Genomic DNA, 22,259 nt, shown 5'->3' with positions numbered 1-22,259 from the left:
CCCCTTGTCCTTGCCCTCCCTTCACCCCCTCCTCCTTTCCCTATTTACAAAAACTTTTTCCATTTTTTCATTTTCTCATGTTTTTTTCTTTTCCCTTATTTCCTTTGCCCTACCCTTCCCACTTCCCCTACACCTTTAGCCACTTACTTCTTATTTCTCATTGTCAATTAGACCATTTGGCTCTTATTTACACTTTTAGTTTTTCACACCAGAGAAACTATTTGGTATTCACACATGTGTGACTTATTTATTTCACTTAAAAGTATTCTTGCATGACAGAATTTCTTCCAAGTAATACAAAAGGAAAATAGACGAATGCACAAGGGATTAGGACACACCTGCTTGTGTATCTGTTCTCTTGTGGTGGCACAAGGCATTCCACTGCTAGTAAAATCACTGTGTCTGCATTTGAGACTTTGTTTCATTCTCCAGCTCACAGTCTCTCTCCATATTCCCGCAGACTGAAGCAGTTTGTAACCGGCAGGAGTCCTAAATTCAGTGGATACTTTGGCTCCTTATCTTACTTGCCCTCTCAACAACATCTGGCACTTTTGCCCATACTCAACCCTTGAAATAGTCTACTTAACCCCCATGGCAGAATAGTGATCTTTCTAGCTCTTTGGCAACTTCGGCAATACACACTCCACCTAGCCTCAAAGTTTTCCAGTGCCTCCAGGATCTTTTTCACTGAGGTGATGGGGAAGAAGCCATGAGGAAAGTTCTCTCCCTTCATTCCCATCACATTTACCTTACTCTCAGCAGCTGCTCCCCTATGAACTCCTTGTGGAGATGGGAAGGGGCCCTGACATGGGGAGACACAGGAGAGAAGTGTGGGGAAGGGAAAGTAAAAATGATTAAGCTGTGATAAGCTCATGTAGCAACTCCCTGAGAAGGGTACAACTGTCACGTAGTGCAAACATAACCTAATGAAAAAGAGAAAAGTTGCTTGCCTCCTTTTTCTGTCCATACTTCTAGCTTTTCTCCACCACTGGACACTGAGCTCTATCCTTTATTGTTCCCCAGTGTGGACCCTCCATTGTTATCACCTCTACTAGTATATGCATATTAAAACAAGAGCTCACTTTTGATATTCTTTTTAAAAGTACTTCTATTTCACTCTCTTGTTATTCAGCTACTCTTTATTTTTTTGACAGCAAACCTTGAAAGAAGACTCTATAGTTTGTTTCCATTTTTTTCCAACTTTTAATCCTCCATCTAACCATGAAATTTTTATCAGTGTTACCAATGATCTCTGCTATGTTGAATTCAATGGTTGATGGTTATTCCTCAGTCACTGTACCTTTTAGAAGCATTCAGAGTTGATCCTTTACACCTTTTGCAAAATATTAGCTCCTTGTAAATCATGCCTCTCCTCCATGCTTACTCGCTGCATGTTCTTGGTCTCCTTCATTGGTTTCTCCTTCTTTCCATAGAATATAAATCCTTCAGATTCCCAGGGCTCTGTTCTAAAATGTTTCCCTTCCAGTCACTAATGAGTTGCTTGCCTTCCGATCATTTGGCTTTAGATATCTATAAAGTGATGGCTACCAACTTTCTTTATCTAATCTGAGCTCTGATTTCCAAATTCATAAGAGCAACCCTTTCCAGCATTTTCACTGGTATATCTAATAGACATCTCAAACATAAGTAGAAAGCCCGATTCCTGTCTTTGTCTTTGTGCTCCAAACTGATTTTCACAGTTTGACTATATGCTTTATCAACTCCATCCTCCCATTACTCAGGGGTCATCCTTGATTCCTCACTGTTCCTGACAGCTTGCATCCTATCCATCAGCAAATCCAACTAGCTCTAGCCTAAAAAGACATAAGGATGTGACCAGGTCTCACATATATTTCTGTGCTATCCAAAGACATCATCATTTCCAGCCTCGGGAAATAGCCTCTGAATGTATCTGTCTGTTGTGTATTATCTATACGTCATCCCTAATTATGTCATTAGTTTGTGTCCCCGGGTGCCTTTGTGTAAGCCTTTTCAAGTGCCTCTGGTCTTGGAGTATTAATGAGGTCTCAGGATGACCTCCAGCATCTATGTGATTATCTTGATGTTCTCTGGCTTCTTCCCACTTCTCTCACTCCAAGCCAATCACCGCTTTTCTTAAGCATTTAAGAAGCAAAGCCAAGCACACTCTGCCTCGAGGGTCTTTGCTTGCTGTTCCTTCGAATGGAGTGTTCCCACTCAAATTCTACTTCCTCTTTCCTCCTGGTCTCTACTCCAATAGAATCACGCCACTGAGGGATTTTCTAAGTATTTCTGTAAAATAGACTTTTTCCATTTCCATCTTGGCAACTCTAAGCCCTTCGTGGCTATGCAGTAGTCAAATTTGAAATTTACGTGTTTGTTTTTTAATTTCTTAGATCCTTTTCTGAAAATGTAAACTCCATAAGGACAAATATTTTGTCTGTTTTGTTTGCTACTCTATCTTTAGTTCTTGCAATAGTAGGTTGTTGGGGGATTTTTATACATTCACAAAATGAGATGATCTCTGTTGTAAGCACTTAGTATAACTAATTATGAAGGAGCTTCTACTGTAAATTAAAGTTCTCGTTCAAAACTCATCACCTGGTTTCAATTCCCAGTGCTTAAATTTCCTGCCAATGGATTTTGGACAATATCTGTTTTTTCTTTGCTTTAGGTTTTGTCTTCCAAAATGAAAATGGTACCTCATTCGGAGTAGCCATTGTAAGAATAAGACAATTTATGTAGATCACTTAAAAGCAATGCCTCCTACATATTAAAAGCTAAATGTTCATTTCTCAAAAGGTAATATCAGTGTTCATCCTTATTGTGAGCACATTTACTGCTTTAGCTCCCCCCACACCCCGCGTTTCTCTCCCTGTCTCTGTTTTGTCCAGGCAGTCTGCTTGTCTCTCTTTTTCCCTCGGTGCAGCACTTTCTCCCACTTAAGTAGCTCTTTAGCTTGGTGGTGCTGCAACCTGCTTCACAAGTGCGACAAAAAAGATACAAACAAAATAACTCTAGATTTTGTCTCTCCACCTATAGCCCTTTTCCCTCCTCCCCTCCTTATATGCAAATTAATTCCTCAATCCAATTCTTAGTTTGAGGTTCACTATTTGAAGAAAGTCCTCTATAAGGCCCAATTTTAGGCCACATTTTTTAATGAAACAAAATTATTTTTCCTCTTTAAACTTATGTGGGTATATAAGATATAAGCCAAGTGATTTGAGAATGTGTCATTTTGAGAAGACCAGAAGCTTCAGATAGCAAAGTGTGTTTGCGTTTCCTGACTCTACTAAGTCCAGCAGTGCCTTCCGCAGAGACTGTGTTTGACATGAATTTATTGAGTGAAATGCTAAATTAGTTATTTGTAATGCTTATTATCTGGTGATATTCTCACACATTTTCTTCTCAGAAGTATTGATTATATTATTGAAACAGTTCTCCTGAAATGATCATCTCTACCAGTAGAATTCTGACAAACTTTCAGGTAAATGCAAGAGGTGGTGTAAAGCCAGTGATTCTACCCAGTGTACTGGATCCTTTAGCGAAAGAATCATCCATTCTCGTGCACAGGGGACTTAACTTCATCCACAGTGACAGAACATTTTATGTTAACAAAGAACATTTTAAGTTATGTGATAGGAAACATATTGAGCTTGCCTTTGCTATAGTCAAAATTATGGAAAATAGAATAAAACAACTTTGAAAATACCAAGCATGGAATACCACTTATTTGGAGTGTCATGGTAGATGCCAAGGCTCTAAGCATTTAGTTGTCTGTTTTCTCTGAGCTAACTTTCTATTATTTCAGAAATGTAAGGAAATTTGCAAGAAGTTTTTGCAAGTCATTCAAGCCACACATTGCATGGGAATTAGATTAAATAAAATTTCCTGCTGGCTCTGTGTTCTTTTTTATTAGATACTAGGGCATTCCTCTTTCCAATGAGGGAGAAAATTTTATTGTTTCTTACAGTCCCTGTGTAATCAAGTTTTCAAGCTTGAAGAACATTATCCCTCAGTTATGAGCTCCAACAAGTCTTAGGTATGCAACAGAGAAAAATGAAGATTGTGTGGCTCATCTCATAAAAGTCACGTATTTCTGTATTTAAATTAATGTGATTACTAAAGTCTATGAAATTTTTTCTTTTGCTGGAACAATCAGCTTTGAAAAGCATTTCCATATCAAAGAATTCTATAGAGTCCAAATATCAGACAAAAGCAGATTTTAGAAAACATTAAGCAAGTATAAGGGTGTTTTGTTCTCTGGTTATTTCCCTGCTGCACGTTGGTGAATCAGCATCGCCCAGAGATTGGCTTCCTCAGGAAGTTTCACACTGTAGCTTCTTCTGAGCGCTTTACAAAATCGTCAGTCAGTGACATTCGTCTTTGACGTCTTCCAGCTTTGTTCAGCACTTGCCCCTTTTTTCCTTTGATCTCCATGCTCTCCTAAGATTCCTTCTGTCTTTTTTTCTCACTCCCACTCTCTGCCTCCTTGCTGACACCACGAGGAACACCCCCCAGACCTTCCTCAGGAGTAACAGTAGCGGATTCACCACGGAGAGGCCCAGGAAGACTAACAGATGATAAAGAATATTTTCTGACAGAGTAGTTCACCATTGTGTGTAGATACCAAATTTTCCTTATCTGCTCATCTGCTGACCGACACGCAGGCTGCTTCTAAGATTTAGCTATTATGAACTGTGATAAACCTGAGTATCACTGGCATATGAGGCCTTTAACTCTTTAAGGAAGATTCCTTGAAGGGGAAGAGATGAGTGGAATGAAACTCTGTTTCTCTTTCTTGAGGAATGTCCATACTGATTTCTGCAGTGATTGAATTAGTTTACATTCCCCCCCAAAATGTAGGAAGGTTTATTTTTCCCTCTAGCCTCATTGACATTTGTTTTTGGTTCATTTCTTGATGATAGCCATTGTTTCTGCAGTGAGATGAGATCAATGTTATTCTAATTGCGTATCTCTAGTGGCCAGAGATGTTGAATATTTTTTCATGTATCTGTTGGCCTCTCTGTCATACAGAAGGTTAAACTTGAGTCATTTGTAGGACAATGGATGCTGCCAGAGACCATAATTTTTAAGTGAAATAAATCAGACACAGAAGTTTTAAAATTGTACCATAACCCTTATATGAGAAATGCAAGATACAAATAAAGAGTAAAATGAATGATAGATAACAGGGAATAGGGAGACAGATCTTTTGCAAAAGGAAGGGGACCAAGAGAGGGAGGTGGGGGGGAGGTTAAGGATGAGAAATTTAAGATGTGTTATGTTTGTGTATCAACTCCCCACAGGAAAGGTAATCATTCTACACTGTAAACATGTACTGATAAAAATACAATTTTTTAAAAAGGAATATTCTGTGAATCCTAAATAGAAAGCAGCCTCCTCTGCAGACCTTCCCACCACCTTTGTAAAGAGAAACAGAAAATCTGGATGTATTCAAGTGAAAGAAGAGAATGTGGTGAATAAAAGAATGAAGAAAACATCTTATTCAAAGTATAGTACTAATGGTGAAATCTATCTGCAGAAACATTGGAATAAAAATCAAATCATGAAAGCAATCCCATTTACAATAGTCATAAAAAGAAAAGCTACCTAGGAATAAATCAAACAAAAGAAATGAAAGACATCTAAATGAAAACTATAAATCACTGATGAAAGAACTTGAAGACATTAAAAAAAAAAAAAAAACGAAAACACAATAGCATGATTAGAAAAACTATGAGAACATGTCTGTATTACCCAAAGTAACCTATGGGCTTAGTGTAACCCACCTGAGAATGTCATTGTCCTTCTTCATAGAAGAATAAACAATCTGAAAATTGATGTTGAATCACAGGTACAGAAATGATGAATAGCCAAAGCAGTTGTGAGCAAAAAAGAACAAAGCAGGACACATTGCATTGCCTGACTTTAAAATATACTACAAGGCTGTGGAATAGCCTTTCACTGGCATAAAAACAGCTAGATAGACCAGTGGAAAAGAGCACAGAACTTAAAGCAAACTCATGAATGTGTAGCCTCTTTGACAAAGAGGCTAGATCCACATACTGGACAAGGGACAGCATCTCCAATAACCAGTGATGGGAAATTAAGCTATCTATGTAAAAAAGAATAAAGCTAGATCTTTTTCTCTCAACAATACAAAAAATCACCCAAAAAAATTAGAGTCAAATAAGACCTGAAACTATCAGAAGAAACCAGGGAAGATGCTCCAGGACACTCTCTGAAATGGGTGAGGATGTATATTTTTTTTTCATATGGCCATAAAAGAACAGAAAACAAAAGCAAAAACAAGTGAGATCATGTCACAATAAAAAGTTACGAATGGAGCTGGGCGAGGTGGCACACTCCTTTAATCCCAGCACTCTGTACGCTGAGACAGGAGGATTGCTGTGAGTTGGAGACCAGCCTGGGCTACATAGTGAGTTCCATGTCAGTCTCAACTACACAGTGGGACCTTGTCTCAAAAAACAAACAAAAAGTTATGAATGGGAAAAGAAATGATCATCAAAGTGAATAGAAAACCTACAGAGCTGGAGAAAATATTTGGAAACAATACTCCTAAGATGGGTTAAAAATTAGTATTTTCTGACTTAAAACGAAATGTTACTCTAAAACACTAGAATACCACATTAAGGGCAACTTGCAATTCTCTCTGTAGATTTAGAACCTAATCTCAGAAGCTAATCTCAGCACATTAATTATGTTTAACTGCCCTGAAAAGAACACCACATACAAAACCAGGAGCACTGTGTTCTCCTCTCAGTAATTCAAGTTACCCTTGGCAAGTCACTTACTCTTCTGGGACCCAATGTCTCATTTACAAACTGGAATTGTTATCAATGTTTGATCTCTAAGATCTCTTTAAAAATCAAGATGCTTTTACCACGTGTTTACACTTTTTCCCCTTAGGAAGGCCTTCTCCATTCTAAGTAGAAACTTTCACTTGAAAAAAATGAAAAATAAAATACAGTAATGAAAAATTGGGGGCTTAAAACTCATAAATTTATCAACTAACATGCATAGTAAATATGTAGTACATGCAAAAGGACTGATTCCGTGGCTCATAAGACAAAGATTTTTCCTGGGAAGTGACAGATCCAAAGTAAATAGTGTATAATTTCACTTCTAAGCATCAATGTTAGAGAAATTACTTAATGTCTCAAGAGTTCATTGTAAAATAGGGATAACAGTGGTTTCCAGAGCAGATCACCTTTTAAGATAAAAAATAAGTTGATACTAACATACAACCCTCAGCTTTATCTAGGGTTCAACACAATTTCTCAGCTTCAATTTAATTGAATTTCAGTATAGCTTTGAGAAATAGACTAAAATCAAAGAGGCCTAAATGGTTCAAGCAATATAGACTAAAAGCCAAGTGATGTCAGGGTGTGAAATGTAGTGCACTTGAATTTCCCTTGTTGGTCCAGCAGGCCCAAGGCAAGATCCTTCCTGTTTCTATTCCTAACCCTTACGTTCATGAAGAATTTTGGTGTGTGTTTGTGTCATTTCTTAGCCCTCTGATCTCTAATCTAGCTCATGCCCTTGATCCCATTTACTGAATAAAAATACAGTCTTCCACGCGCTCCCACCACATTCCCCACCTGTCTATACCTGTGCCCATTTCCCCTGATTATTTTCTGTATTTTTACATACGTACATCTAATAACTTCTTATCCCTACCTTTTGGTTTTCAGGTACAGCACCTATTACATTTGGCTAATAATGAAGACTCATTTATATACGGTTACACATCACAACAAATTTGGGTTGACCAGGGAACGTAAATTCGATGGTGATTCTGTAAGATTACAACAGAAATACAATACCTTATCATAGCCATGGCAATGTCATAGAAAGACACATAGCTATTTTAATGTCATAGCTAAAACATGACTCGTGCATTTGTGGTGATGCAAGTGTAAAGAAGCCTATTGCACTGCTATTTGTATAAAAGCATAGCACATGTGATTATGTACAGTAATAATGTTTAATAATGATAATAAGCTGCTGCATTCTTAGCTTATATAAGTGCTGTTCAATGAATCCAGGGAAATGTTCCTGGGTTATATGAATTTGGCCAGACTTATACTTTTATCATTATTGTGGCATGTACTCCTGCTACTTATAAAAAAAGCAAGTTTGCTACAGTATGTCATGTTATGCTGGGAGCAGCCTCAGCTCTATTGTTTCTATAAGTCCACTGTATGATGTGCTTACAGTGTCAAAATGGCCTGACAATCATTGCTCAGGTTTTCCTTTGCTAAATGATACATGACACCATTTTTTATCTAGCTTCTTGCAGTAAACTCAGGGAGACAGAATTTTGTTTTTTCTGTTGTTTTGGGCAACATCTCCGGCCTCCAGGATAGTTTTTCATATGGTAGACTCCCAGTAAATACTTTTTATATAAATGAATCACTCATTTAAAGACATTTTTCCTACAGTTTATATTTTATTTTCAAGAAACCAAATATTGTAAATAAGTTACTGAAATTCTAAACTGTCCTGCCTTTCTGTAGAATATTAGTAGCATGGACAATCAGATACAAAGATACTTAAAGTATCATGTCCAGCTACTATTTGTGAGATATTTTCTAGTCATCAATTTAAGGCAAGTAGGGAATTTATTTTTAGCTAATTGATCATTTGATGTGTTGGCGTATTCAGTGCTTTGTGCTGTGGTCCTTTTCCTGGCTCACCCATGTGAGCTCTACTATGGAACCGTATCTCCTTTCATCCTCCTACAGTTTTAGCAGAAGCAATGCTTTCAAGGTCTACAAAACAGAACTCAGAGAGCACAGGTTGGTCTTTTGTGGCTTGAACTTCGTCTTTCTTCCGGGCCACCCTCCTCCTCCCACTTGACAATATGGAGAATTCCCAGGAGGAGGGGCTCCTTCTGTCCACCTTTCCCAAACGCACACATCGTGTACCAAATTCTTCACACACCTTTCTCCTAATCCTAACCCACACCCTCAAACTGGCCCCAACTGTGCCGAGCATTCGGCGTCAGTGAGGAATATTGCCTTTGACTGAATGCTTGTTAGTGTGGACCAGTTATGGTCAGTTTAGATCTTAAATTTGTCAGCTTAGAGCTTAACAGTATGATACCTCTGAAGCTGTACATAATTTGCATATTCCTGTTCTTGAACATTTGCAATGCCAGGAGTTATTAATAAGATTTTCATTTTATCCTTGGAAATATGCTCAGGTTCTTTGGAGGCAGACAATATTGTTAACACTTATGTGTCATTTGCAGAGTCTAACAGCACCGGAGCAAGCACACTGATGCGAGTCAGTAGACAGTAGTTTAAGAGTTGATTAGTTTAGCACAGCCTCGTTGCCACACTTAATTTACAGGATAGGTGATAGATACTGTGAGTTACTGTGACTGAAAGGAAATTCCACTACCACCTCCATTTTTCTAGTAAAAATTTAGGTTGTTGTAGATTTCTGTATAATGAGCCTAGGTCTCGGTCTCCTTAAATTCTCGAGGTAGGCATGACCAGGAGTTAGGCAATGATCGTCAAACACTCAGATCCAAGGTCACATAAATATTTGTCGTAGCTGTGGCAACTATCGTGATTTCCTTCTGAAAACAGAAATGGATGAGACAGCAGCTGTAGAATCTGCTCTTTCAGGCTCTGCCCCTGCAGTTCTGGGTGACTGCTTTGTCCCACAACTGTATGCAACTCAGACACTCCACTGAGTCTATTGATCAGGGTTAGAGGCTGAGTACGACCCTCCGAGCTGTGCTGGGCACTGGCGTTGTTCAAAATCGTCACCTTGCAAGAGAAAGTCTGACAGGGTATCTAAGCTCCCAGAAACACTGTACAGCATCGGGTTGCACACATTTGATTCAGGTTTCAAGTAACCCCTCCAGCTAATGTTGAAGTAAAACTGATGCTTCGATAGAGCTGAGGCCAGCCACTTACTCATTCAGTTTAATAATACATGTTAGCTATTATTCAGACATTCTAAAAGAAAAACTCAGAAAAAATGAGAACCAAGACCTGTCATGTAAAGTACAAGATCCCAATGATGAATGTAACTGTATTGTATACCTTAAATGTACCAATAAACTCAATGAGAAATGACAATGCAAGCAGCTTCTAACAGCAAGAAAATGCAAGGAAACAGATTTCCTGAGAGCTTCTAGACAGCATGCAGCCCAGCAAAACCACTTTAGAATTTTTGACCTCAGCAGTTGTAAGGGAATAAATGTCTATGTTTTTCAAAACAAAACCAAAAAGAAAAAAAGAAAAAAAAGAAAGAAAAAAAGAAAACACTCGGAGGCCAAAACACATGGTTGAGCTTGTGGCATTCCACCCTGCCTCTCATTTCTGAGTATCACAGAAAAATCCTCCAGCAGAGACAGCTGAAAAAAAGCTTATTTTTGTCTCTCAAGGTAATCAGCAGCTGCTGAGTGTTGAAATTAAGGAATGCACCCCCTTCCGATTTCAAATTCCAACCACCAGTCACGGAAACGTGGGGGTGCATGTGAGGCCTTTGCAGTCTGTGGGGCTTTGCTGGGGTAGCCCTGCTCCCTGGTCAGGCCACTGGCTGTCCCCAGAGAGGATTTCAAGAATCTGAAATTTTTTTTCTTCACCAGAGCTTCTTCCTGCAAGGATCAGCCTCATTTCCCCGTAGTAGTGAAGGAGGATTCACAAGAGAACAGTTCACCCAGGAGACTCCCTGTAAAAATTGGAAAGCAGCTTTAGTGGCTGGCAGCCCTTTGCTTTGGGCCTACTTTGTTCATTGTTATTATCTAAGGCTCTCCAGTATTTGCTTTTGTACATGTTTTGCTGGACTCTCTTCGTTGCTTCACCTAAGTCACAGCTACTTGTAGCACTGGTAGTGGTTTAAAAAGCAGGAAACAAAAATGCACTATTCGGGGAATGATAAGATTTTCCCCCAAATATGAGTGGAATGAAGTTGCTCAAAACAACGTAAGATGGAATCACCTCACCTCTGAAGCCCTGACAGCCTGGTGAAGGAAGGGCACTGCTCTGCGGAGACTTGTGGGTGACACTGGGTGAGGGAGAGGGAAAGGAATCCTATGGATGAGGTGACCCAAAGCGTTGGAAAGGGATTGTGGAGAAGCCAGATTCCAGGAGCAAAAAGGTGACCCAGAGGGAAGCTACTAAGGATTTTAATCATAGAAATAATGATGCTAGAACTAGTTTTAGAATAATAATAATTGAAATGGTGAATTGGAGAGGAGAAAGGAAAAAGGGTTTATTATTGTGGCAGAGATTCTGACAAGGAAGAATGACTTGATCTTCATTTAGTTTTCAGTTTTGCTTTTTTGTTTTTATAGTTTTGACCTTCATGTTGATGTTTTACATTCATCTGTCAGTCTTGAATATTTCATTCCCGGGGTTTCTTCTTACTGCAGAAAGGGTGTCCCGACTGTAATTAGTATGTGGCAGTAACTGTAATGATTTCTAACCTGTTTCTGTGTCTGTGATTTGCAAAATTGTTCTGTGATTTTTTTTTTTACAAAATTAAGAATAAAATGACATCTTTGCGTTTCTTAAGTCAAAGAAAAGGATGCTCTGGTTCATAGGCCTTGAGTTTTACAAATGTTTTTCTTTCACTGGAGCATAGCCACATCTATGAATTCCTAATGCACAAGTGGAAGCCGTGAACATACAACTGAGGGCTTGGCCCCATGACCCAAACCCCCACTGCATCTCCCCTCCCAGTACTGCACAGTGAGGAACTGGGGAGCCAGACAGCAGCTTTTGAGGGACACACTCAAGCCATGGAGGCTGCCTAACTCTACTGAAGAAGTCATTTTCCATTATCTTCTTAAAATATGACTACAACAATGTGTTTGTTTCAATCTTCTAGTATCTTTTATCAAACTGAAACCAGAATCCCAAGGGTCTACCTTGACACTCAAGGACCTGTTTAAATGGCCCTGCTTTCCTGACTTCATTATGGAGAAATAATGATGTCTGCTTGATATTGCTTTATGTCCAAGGCGTCGCATATAGTCTGAGATAGAGTTGTCCCTTCACTTGCTGGATAAATGCAAATGAGAGATGACCAGGTAGAGCTACCAAGTTGAATTTAAGGTTAGTGACGACAGTGTGAACTCGACTTTTTGGGTAGATGCTAAATGCTGTCTAGGCCTTGATATGAAGAGACAGGTGAATGTTTTCGCTGTGCATCTAGAGCATGATCCTATGGGTCCCAGTAGATCCAAACTTTACAAGACATTTTATGCTAAATGTGGATTACAGAAAATGTACTAAAACGTTTGCTTTTAGTTATTCCTCAGGACAATGGTCCACCCACGTGAAAAATTACTGCTGGGCGGATTTATCCACACAGAAATAAGCATCAAGCACGAATAAATAGTTGTAAAATGCTTTGCTTCAGGTTGTTCCTTCTAAGATAGACCTTCTTTAATTATACCATCGCAGCTGTAACTCATTTTATTACTTGGAAGGCATTATGAAGAAAAGGAGGAATCATTATCTTAAATTATTGTTTCTGTGTTTATTGTCCCTAGAAGGATCCTGCATTGCATTTTACCTAAGACAATCTGAAATGAAAAACTTGGAGAAAAGAAATAAATGCAAGCCCTCTCAAATAGCGAAAGTAATACAGTACTGCACTCACTCACAAAACACACACACACACACAGCAATACTCACACAGAGCAAAGAATAAAAAACACAAGAGACTAAAAGAACAATTTGTATCGCTCATTGTATAATGTATAGTAGTGTTACTTTCGGTGGTGATCAAACCTACTTCTGATACGAAACCTCATAACAGAGCTTCTCCGTATTTGTTTACCTGTCCATCAAAATAATGTTCTTCATTGGAAGTATGTAAATGACTGCTGTGGTTTTTGTGGTGCAGAAGAATGTTGTGCTCAAAAGACGCATTGAAAGAAGTTTGCCCTGTCCTAACTCACCCACTTCTTGGTTAGAGTGATAGTGGCACCATGGACAAATAAAGAAACGCTGGATATTACATATGACATTGGACAAAGAGAAGCATAATTCCTCTTCAGATTTACTTATATTTTTCCATTTTGCTGAGTGGCTATTGTATAATACACACAGAGAGAAATCTAAGCAACAGTCTCTACTACACTCCTCAAAGATTGGAAAATGTAGCTATAATTCCTATTTCCATGCTCTCTCAGCCTGAGTTCTCACTGTCTGCATAGTGATGGGTGGGTGATCTTTTCACTGATGAGCAAACCAAGCTCACTTTTGAAATTTCATAAAGGCAGTAAGTGGAAGCTTAAGGATTCCATCTCAAGTCTATCTCCAGAAAGTCAGTGTTTCTTCAGGATACAACATTGACTCTATTACTGTTAAATAAATATTTGTATCCAGGTGTGGTAGCTCACATTTTTAATCCCAGCAGTCAGGAGGCTAAGGAAGGAGGATCACCATGAGTTTAAGGCCAGCCTGAGCTACATAACGAGTTCAAGTCCGGCCTGAACTACATAGTGAGCACCCTATTTCAAAACCAAAACAACTCATAAAAATCCTCAGACCCAAAGAAAAAACTATTTTCTTAAAATATCCCAAGTATCTTTCTCCTGCCAAGACTTATGACACAAAGCAATTAGAAATGTTATCTGGGTAATAATAAAAGAGAAATCTAATTGAAAATACCCACTTCTGAAGAAGCATAAACCTACTCAGTAGTACGAATCAATGTGTCCTAGACATGTCTTTTTCTAAAATTAGCTCTAAATCCATTAAGATTTTCGGATATTGAAGGCTTTCCTTAGCACTAAAATGTTCTGTTCCTAATAAAGAAATCTGACTTCAACCTCCTGCTTTGGGAAAAAGCACTTTGCCTAAAAGAGTAAAATTACTGAAAGAGCATTTTATGTCAACCTAATGAGTTTTTCCTGTTTAAATTTACAACAAAATATTTTAGTTGTCTAAATGTCTGAAGCTAATTTTATTTTCCCAAATGACAGTAAAACAAAAACAAAACAAAAAAATAATTAATGGTAACTTTCTTTGGAGTAAAAGTAATGATCACTGGTATGCGTACATGACTGGTCTCTTTGCAGATGTATTTCACCCCAAAGAAAGAATTAATTAACTAGAACGCTAGTTTATTATAATAAAATTACCAAACTATCAGAATTACTTTAGTCTACTTTTCTTGTTCATATTAATTTTATGGTCCCATCATCTTTCTGTGGAATGTAAAAAAAAGAGAAAAGCAATTCTGAAGGTCTGAGATTTTGTGAATAAAATTTGCAGATATTTCATATCCTGAGCTAAAAGTAGAATGTGGGATATTAATTTATATTCACATAGGTATTTATTGGGGTTCAGAGTTTACTTGACTCTGAAGAACTCTGGAGACATGTTTAGGTCATCAAACCTGGGGACACTGAGCCATACCTGCCCTTCATAGGGTATATTTATATTCTAAAATATTATAATGAAAATCTAGGGCATTTTCCCTCTCATCTTTCTGAGCAAAGTAGCTTTTCCTTTCCTTTGGGAGAAGTAAGAAACAAGTGTGTTATTCTTCTATGAATAAGCAGAGAACAACCCTTCTTCACCATTCCCTGCCTAGAGAACATCTGGCAAACAGGACGTCTTTCCCATCTGGATTTCATTGTGTCCTCTCAGTATAAGGAACGGGGGAAAGGAGACAACATTTATTATTATTGAAATATTAATAGTGAATCTTGTTCTAATCCAGGATGACTCTTAAGTCACATTGAGGATAAAACTAACAAGGACAAATATTAAAAAACGGAGAGTTCACATTTTTCTTATCTCTTTCAAATTTAGGTTTTCTGATTGTATGTTCTGTGTCATTGTGAGTTGCCTTAGTGTCCTGCAAACTTCTTAATTATGCAGAGCAGGAGTAAGTAGATTGGTGTAGATAATATATTGGGTAAAAGATGAAGACAGAAAGAGGCAGAGAGAAAGTGAAAGGGAGATTCAACAGCAAGTTCTGATATTTGTGCTTACTAGATCTTCCCCGAGGGTTACTACTTCAGGAAGATACAAGATAAAGAAAGCTGATTTAAACGGAACGTATTAATAATTTACTAATATGACTACTTTACTGTAATATTGAGATCTCAATAATTTGAAAGGCCTACAAAGGGTTCAAATCTTCATAGAACTAAAACGAAAATGTTTTCAAGAAGAAGCACTGAGAGCACACACTGAAAAAGTAACTTTTCACTATATCAACATATTCACATGTACATTATAGTCATTCATGTCAAAGACATTGAAACTTCAAAAATGCATGTGTGACTCTTTCAAATGAGTCATCCTCCTGCTTGTGCATGGACCATCTTTTTCTTCTATTACCAAGGGTTCTTTTAACAAAGATCTATAGATTCAAAGGTTTTCTGTTGACTCAACTCCCCACAAGGAAGTGAACAGTAAGGACTACAAACATGTACTAATTAACTAATATGTAAAAGATTATTGCACCCAAACAATGTATGGTAGACACTTAGCTCTGGTGCTCTTTCACAATTTTGCAACACAAATTGCTACTGACTTAAAACTGGACTTTTAATGATCAGGAAAAGCTTACTATTATCTGTTCATCTTCCCCTGGGAGGTTTTGTGTCTTAGCAATAGTTTTGCCTTTTCCCGGAGGAAAATTTTCCTTTGGACAGAGGAGTGAGTTCTTTATTTTCAACAGCAGGTGTCACAATTGCTTAACAAAAAGGAGCATGTGGTATACATTTTTTTAAATTGTAAAAGAGAAAGGGACTAATTATTTCTAAATATGGCTTTGAATACATTCATTTTTGAATACATTAGTACCTTTGGCATGTTAGTGCCACCATGGTAATGAGTACAAATCCTCCCTGACAAGTAATATTCTGGGTAGCTGTGGCAGTGATTTAATAATATTTCTTATAGGGAGAAAAGGGGAGCTTCCTGTCTCATAAAGTGTGTGTCTACGTGTGCAAAATTTCATACATACTGCAGGAAGTTTCCCACATTCATACAAGTTAAAATGTGAAAGGTTGGTCTAGCAAGGAAGAATGAGAACTAACCACCTGCTGTTTTAGGGTTCTGAGAAAGCTTCGCACTCTGCCACCGCTTCCCAGTTTGCCAGCACTCGTGTGCCCGGCTCTCCCTTCCCTGTACCCAGCTGGTGGGTGTCGGCACCAACGACACAGGACTTTGAGCCAGCAGGGCCCATAGTGGCATAGGAGGTGTTGGGCACTGCACCATTTGCTGACGTTCAGAGATGCTTCTCTTCCTTTTGACATCACCCTCTTGGGTGATTAGAGGGGACAGAAGGAATGCTCTCTGCCCCTTGTTCTCAGGTCCTCTTGGCTGGCATTGAGTCACGGTCGGGAGTCGGTCAATGCTGAGAAAACAAACCAGCTTCCAATCTCTGGACAGCGATCACTGGCAAACATGCCGTGAGCACCTTCACCTGCCGGCTGTCTGAGAGGAGCCTCCACTGTTAGCGACGATGAGTCCTCAAGTGTGCATAGGAGACATCTCAGTGGCAGCAAATCCTTTCTAGTGGACATTCCTTTCTAGGACAGGAGCTCTGTGTCTATTGTCACAAAAGGCAGGGTGACTGAGCTGGGGGAATGTGGCAGGAAATTCCAGACACGAGTGCCTCCTCTCCACATTTACTTATTCATTCATACTTTTATTTAACTCACGAAGGTAAGGAATATTGCCCTGAACGAATGAATAAACAATAACAGAACAAAGCAGAAGTATTGATTCTTTGAATTGTCCATTACCGACGAATATGGGGTTTATTTTCCCCATGAAGACAGCCATCTCTGGCATGAAAGCTGCGAAATATGTCATTTTGCCATTGGCAAAAGGTGGGCTGGGGGTGCTGGGTGGGAGGTCTTGTGTGGATCCCCAGGGTCTCACACAACATGTTCGAGGAAGAGCAAGGGCGGGCCTTGTGGAGGAGATAGGGTTCACACCCAGATGCGCACTGAATCGGGGTCGCTGTTAGTTGAACAGTTGCACAGTTGCTTTAGGAATAGTCGTGGGTGTCTAAAGAGTGTGGCAGGGCAATGCAGCTCAAAAAGCAGCAGAACTAACAAGTTAGTTTTGAAAGGTCTGGGGAAACATTCAGAAATTGACTGAACAGATAGAGAGGCTGCAAATGGATTCTCACACACGTGCTCTTTGGTACCCTTGTTTTGACATCTGATGGATGCCTCTTTCCAACAGACTTTACCAGAAGCACAGGCGACATGCACCGAATGAGAAGACATTGGGCTTTACCAGCGCCCTATGTGAACGTCCAGTTCAAATGCATCAGGTACCACAGAGCAAGAGCTAAATGAATATAAGAAATAAAACAAGAGAAAATCTGGCCAACCAAGGAGAAACAGAGAGGTGTTAGTAACATGAATATTCAGAGCAAGTAAGTAATAGAAAAGAAGGAAATTACAAATCAGATTTCATCAAATCAAAAACCTTAAACTTTGGAAAGACAGTATAAAGGAAATGAAGGAGCAAGACCTACCCTGGAGCAAATCAGATAGTATATTGTGTGTGTGTGTGTGTGTGTGTGTGTGTGTGTGTGTGTGTGATTTATCTGAAATATTTGCAATACATACAGGAGACGAGATACTTGTCTAAAACACTACCCAGTGTACATGATATTAGGTGAGTGGGTAGGTCGGCTAGAAAGTAGAAGTTAGGATCCAGGTTTCATCCACTGGTCAGAAGTGAGTCAAGGCTGCAGTTCCCAGTGGAGCTTTCAAGGGGAAGCCAAGCAAGAAGCCATCCTACATCTTTTGGCGGGAGGCTGGGGTTAAGCAGGCGTTGTGGAATGTGGGAGGTGGCCTTTCCACGGAGTAAGGGCAGAAGGGAGAGTTCGGTGAGCAGCAAGGTAGAAGACGCCATCATTGGACTAATTTTAATTCTCAGAAAAAACAGACGATGGCGCCATCTTGCCAGTTGTTACCCCACTAGCTATTCTCAGGAGGGTCCACGAAATCGCAAGCTATCTGATAGAGATGAGAAGACTTCCAAAGGACGGACTGGGCTGACGGGAACTCTGAAACTGGCTGTTTTAGGGTGAGGGTCTGGTTATATTCCTAACATCACTTTAGAGCATGTGACCCACCCCAAACTTATTAACCCAGGCTTCTGCTAGCCCCAGCCCATTTTACATTCCTTTTCCATCCCTGAACAATATCTGGCCTTCTTGATTTGGATTGCTGACTAGAGAAAAAAATTCTGTTGTCTTCAGTGCATCTTCTGAACAAGACCCACTCACTTGCTTCCTTCTGACCAACCCCACAATTCCTGGGATGAGGATTTCTTCCACTTTCCAAATATTGCCTGAACAATGAAACCTGAAAGCACCGTTCTCTGGTTTCCTTTACTAAAGAGAAATAAGGAGCCCTTTTGGAAAGCAAAATGTGTCTTTATTGCACACCTAATAACAACAAGAAGTAAACAGTGTTATAAAACCCACCTGACCCGCTGTGTAGACTAAGTGTGGCAGCTGTGTGATCACCAGAGTGCAAGCTTCAGGTAACCATCGGGGATGATGAAGGGGCCCTCCGCTTGGGGTGCACACACACGTGTGTATGTGTGTGTATGTGTGTGTGTGCGCGCATCTGTGCTACTTAATGAAGCCTGGAGAGCACCATTCCCACAGCACACATCCTTTCTCTTCCATTCTACTCTCCTTGGGTGTGAAGTTGGCTAAATCTGAAATGAATGACAAAGCACTTTGCAAAGTCTGAGTCTTAAATTCTGTGTCACATCAAGAAGGGAAGTGTGACAACTGGATGGGAGCTAAGTACATCATCCTTCCACGGTTAACGAGAGAGAAGTTGGCTCTGCTGAGGTGAGTGGATAAAATTTGGCCAGAGGTACAGTTTTCAAACCAAGAAAATCAATTTTTGTTAAGGTGACTCGAAGGACGTGCAGATAGGGCTGCTGCGAGTCAGTGAGTAGAAAGAGGTTTGGGGCAGGTCCCAGGTAAGCTCTCTGACACTGTCTCTGCTTGCGCACAGCGTGACTGTCACACCCTGGGCACGGCAGAAGTCATTTTCCTGAGGGTTTTATTACAATGGAGGAAGAAGGCACAGAGGATGACTGGGAGGCTGTTGCTGTAAATACTGTGGCCACAAGGTGGCGCACAAGCCCTGGATTTGGGCCACAAAAGCCAGCATCGGCTTCCGGGTGACAAATCCCGGTCCTACCTGAGCCCTTGGCTAAGGCTGCAGATTTCAGAACTAGAGTGGGTGTATTCCCCTGGATTCCGGAGTCTTCTTATTTGCTCAGCCACAAAGTACTGGTCCCTCTGATGCCAGAGAATAGTAGGGCGCAGCGTGTTCAAAGGCAAGGAGAAGCAACAAGAACTGTTTGCCCTGGAAAGCTCATGGGCTCAGCGCAGCTGAGAGAAGGGCACAGAGGCGGCCGAGCTGGAGAGACCTGGTCACCGGCTAAGGGGTGACGGTCGGGGGCTGGGGAATACGGTTTTGAGGAATGCAGGGTCGGAAACGGAGGAAGAAAGATGCTATCCTCGGTGATGGTATGGAACCCCCTTGGAGACAGCGGAGAAAGGAATCGGCGCTCAGGCTGAACTGCACTTCGGAAAGATGCCTCTAGGTTTGCGTTGTATAACAATCTCTGATTCTCATTTTTATTTAGTTTACAATGAGCTTTTTCTGGAAATTCCTTTTATTTCGTTTTCCTTTTAGCTTTCGTTGCTTTTTAACGGTTTTCTGGGGGGATTTATCATCTATCTCTGAGGTCAGCGCTGTGGGGCCTGGGAGGAAAGCCGATGGGCACCGCACCTGTACCGGAAGTGACGTCCAAGTCAGCCGGAAGTGTGCTTTTCAGGACGTGGTCAGGCCGCTCCCGAAGAGGGGACGTACTCCAAGAAGCCTGCCCTTCGGTTTTATTACTGTGAGCAGCTCCGCTTGTGCTTGCTGCAGAGACAGCTAAGACGTCACTAGGCAGTCAGGCGACTGTTTGTGGTTCATTATCTGCCCTGTGCCCCGATTTCCCATCGTTTTCCTATATCACTGGACTTTGCTTAAGACAATAACACAACTCTTCGTACTTGAAGATGGGACAGGGATCTCTTCTTCCTACAACTTTACGATTTCTAGCTTCTTCACTATAGACGATCCCCTTTTCTCTATAACGAATCCAGACTTAGTCCACAGGAGAATGTGTTCCACAGTCGGGTCTTGCAGTTTTACTTTTTATTTTTATTTTTTTTAACCACTCTTCCCCATTCTCAGTGAAAGTTCAGTGACCCAACTTCTTAATTTTTTTTTCTGTAGTCTTAATTCTGAGGGACCTATAAACATCTACTGCACATAGAGCCTGGACCATATATCTATAGCCTATGGATTTATTTCTTACCTTTTCCAGAAAGTATTTTATGCGTTATAACTATTACCTTCAAATAAAACCTCTGGGAGAAAAAAATACTCTTTACATATATTTTATTATTATTTTTTGGTATGGGGGACAGAACTCACTACCTTGCCCTTACAAGGGATGGAACCGCTAAGCTCAAGACCTTGCCCATACAGGCACGGAACCGCTAAGCTAAGTCCCTTGCCCCTCTTTACATATTTTGTATATTCCTTGCTCAGTAATGTGCTGGGAAGAAAGTGTATCTCAATCAGTTTCAGTAATAGAATACATCCATTCATTTATACAGTTGAAACTTTAAAACATGTAATTTCCAATCACTAGAGAAAGACAAATTGGTTTACCCTTGCGTGAGTGAACTCAATTTTCTTCTAATTGATTATATTTTCAGTGTATATTCCCAAGCTAAATATTTTTCATTTTAACTATAAATACCTAGTGTCAGATAATTTGGTCAAGGAGCCACCAGAGTCTTTACAAGCAAATTACTGAATGCTGTGTATGGACATTTGGGCTTTGAGCGCATGTGTGTCTCCCAACACCACTCTGCAGTCTCTTGGGATTTGTAACATAGTATTCACATCAATAAATTGGGGTACAGATTCCATCCGTCTCTGGGAATTGTCTTACTAGAGATAAAACAGCAGAAGTCCTGGCTTCAGAACGTGGTTCACAATCTAAAATTCTGTTTGCCATACGTTTTCTATGGAACCTTAGATGAATCATTAAACGACCTCTTTGACCACACCCTTTCCTCCTATAAAATAAAATGTCTCATACCTGTCTTTTTATTTCATTAACTATTAAGCTAGATAAAAGAAGTGAAAATACTTTGAAAAATGTATGCACTGAAGGGATGTATGGTGGTGTTTACATTGTGTTTTGGACGGAAGAAGGATTATGCCCATGAAAAGTAACTGCTAGATAATTAAAAAGTGCATCACACATCACTGTTACATCAGGCATGCATTGCGAAACATCGAAAGCAAACCAGGCAGGGCCTGGTATTTAGCTCAGTGGTTCTGCCGCCTGGCTAGCAAGCGTAAGGTTCTGAGTTAGATCCTAAGTACAAAAAAAAAAAAAAACCAAAACAAAACAAAAAAGCAAACCATGACCATTCAGATGTTTGGCCTAGCAACATGCCAATAATCTGGAGGATTCCAAAAATAGCATTCAATTCAATTCTTTATCTTATCTTTATCTTTACCAATGACTTCTTTCTGAATAATTTTATGACCCCAGCTAAACTCCATAGAAATTTCAATTACATTTTTTGTTTAGGTAAGTATTTGAATTTGTCCCTACTTTCTACATATTTAACTTTCTTCTATTTTTTCTTTATTTGTAAAAAAATAATTTGTTCTTCACAAATAAAGAGCAAAATAGAAGATATATGTATTTTTTTTCCAATAAGAGAAACCATGGATGTTTGAACTTGTGTGTCTGACTTACATCTCTTACCATTATGTTCTCAAGTTGTACCCATGTACCTACAAATGCCTTGAGTTTATTTTATAGCAGGGTAGTACTCTATTGTGTATATTTTCCTTGCCCATAATTGCTTCAAAAATATTTTAGTATATATGCTAACGTGTTTCACTTATATTTATAGTCTATCTGAGTTCATTACAAGGAAAGTTTTGTGGTATCAGTTCGTTTCTTTTTTGTGAGAATATTTTTGGTTTGTGTCTTGTATTCTGAGTAACCACTCTGAAGATAAGGACGCACAGTATATTAATTATTATTATTCTCATTACTTTTATGAAATTTTGATTTGCTTTTTCATAAAATAAAAAAGGAAAATGTTTTTGTTTCAGAATATGTCAATTTTGAACAAGCTTTAAAATTGCCCAAATTATTCGGCCGGGGATTTAGCTTAGT

General features: G+C 39.5%; 1 protein-coding gene across 1 annotated transcript in view; it reads right to left on the bottom strand.

Moving 5' to 3' along the window:
• Adam7 (ADAM metallopeptidase domain 7) overlaps nt 1–16,217 on the bottom strand; it is a 71,047-nt gene extending 54,830 nt beyond the window's left edge. The window contains exon 1 of the mRNA XM_010625167.1: nt 16,037–16,217. Within this exon, the coding sequence (XP_010623469.1) occupies nt 16,037–16,217 (181 nt within the window). The remainder of the gene's footprint in view (nt 1–16,036) is intronic.
• Nucleotides 16,218–22,259: the final 6,042 nt, after the last annotated feature.

This window comes from Fukomys damarensis, unplaced genomic scaffold (assembly GCF_012274545.1).
Source record: "Fukomys damarensis isolate Sample0158 unplaced genomic scaffold, DMR_v1.0_HiC HiC_scaffold_18, whole genome shotgun sequence".
In the NCBI taxonomy this organism is placed as follows: Eukaryota; Metazoa; Chordata; class Mammalia; order Rodentia; family Bathyergidae; genus Fukomys; species Fukomys damarensis.
This window is presented reverse-complemented; position numbering and strand designations above follow the sequence as displayed.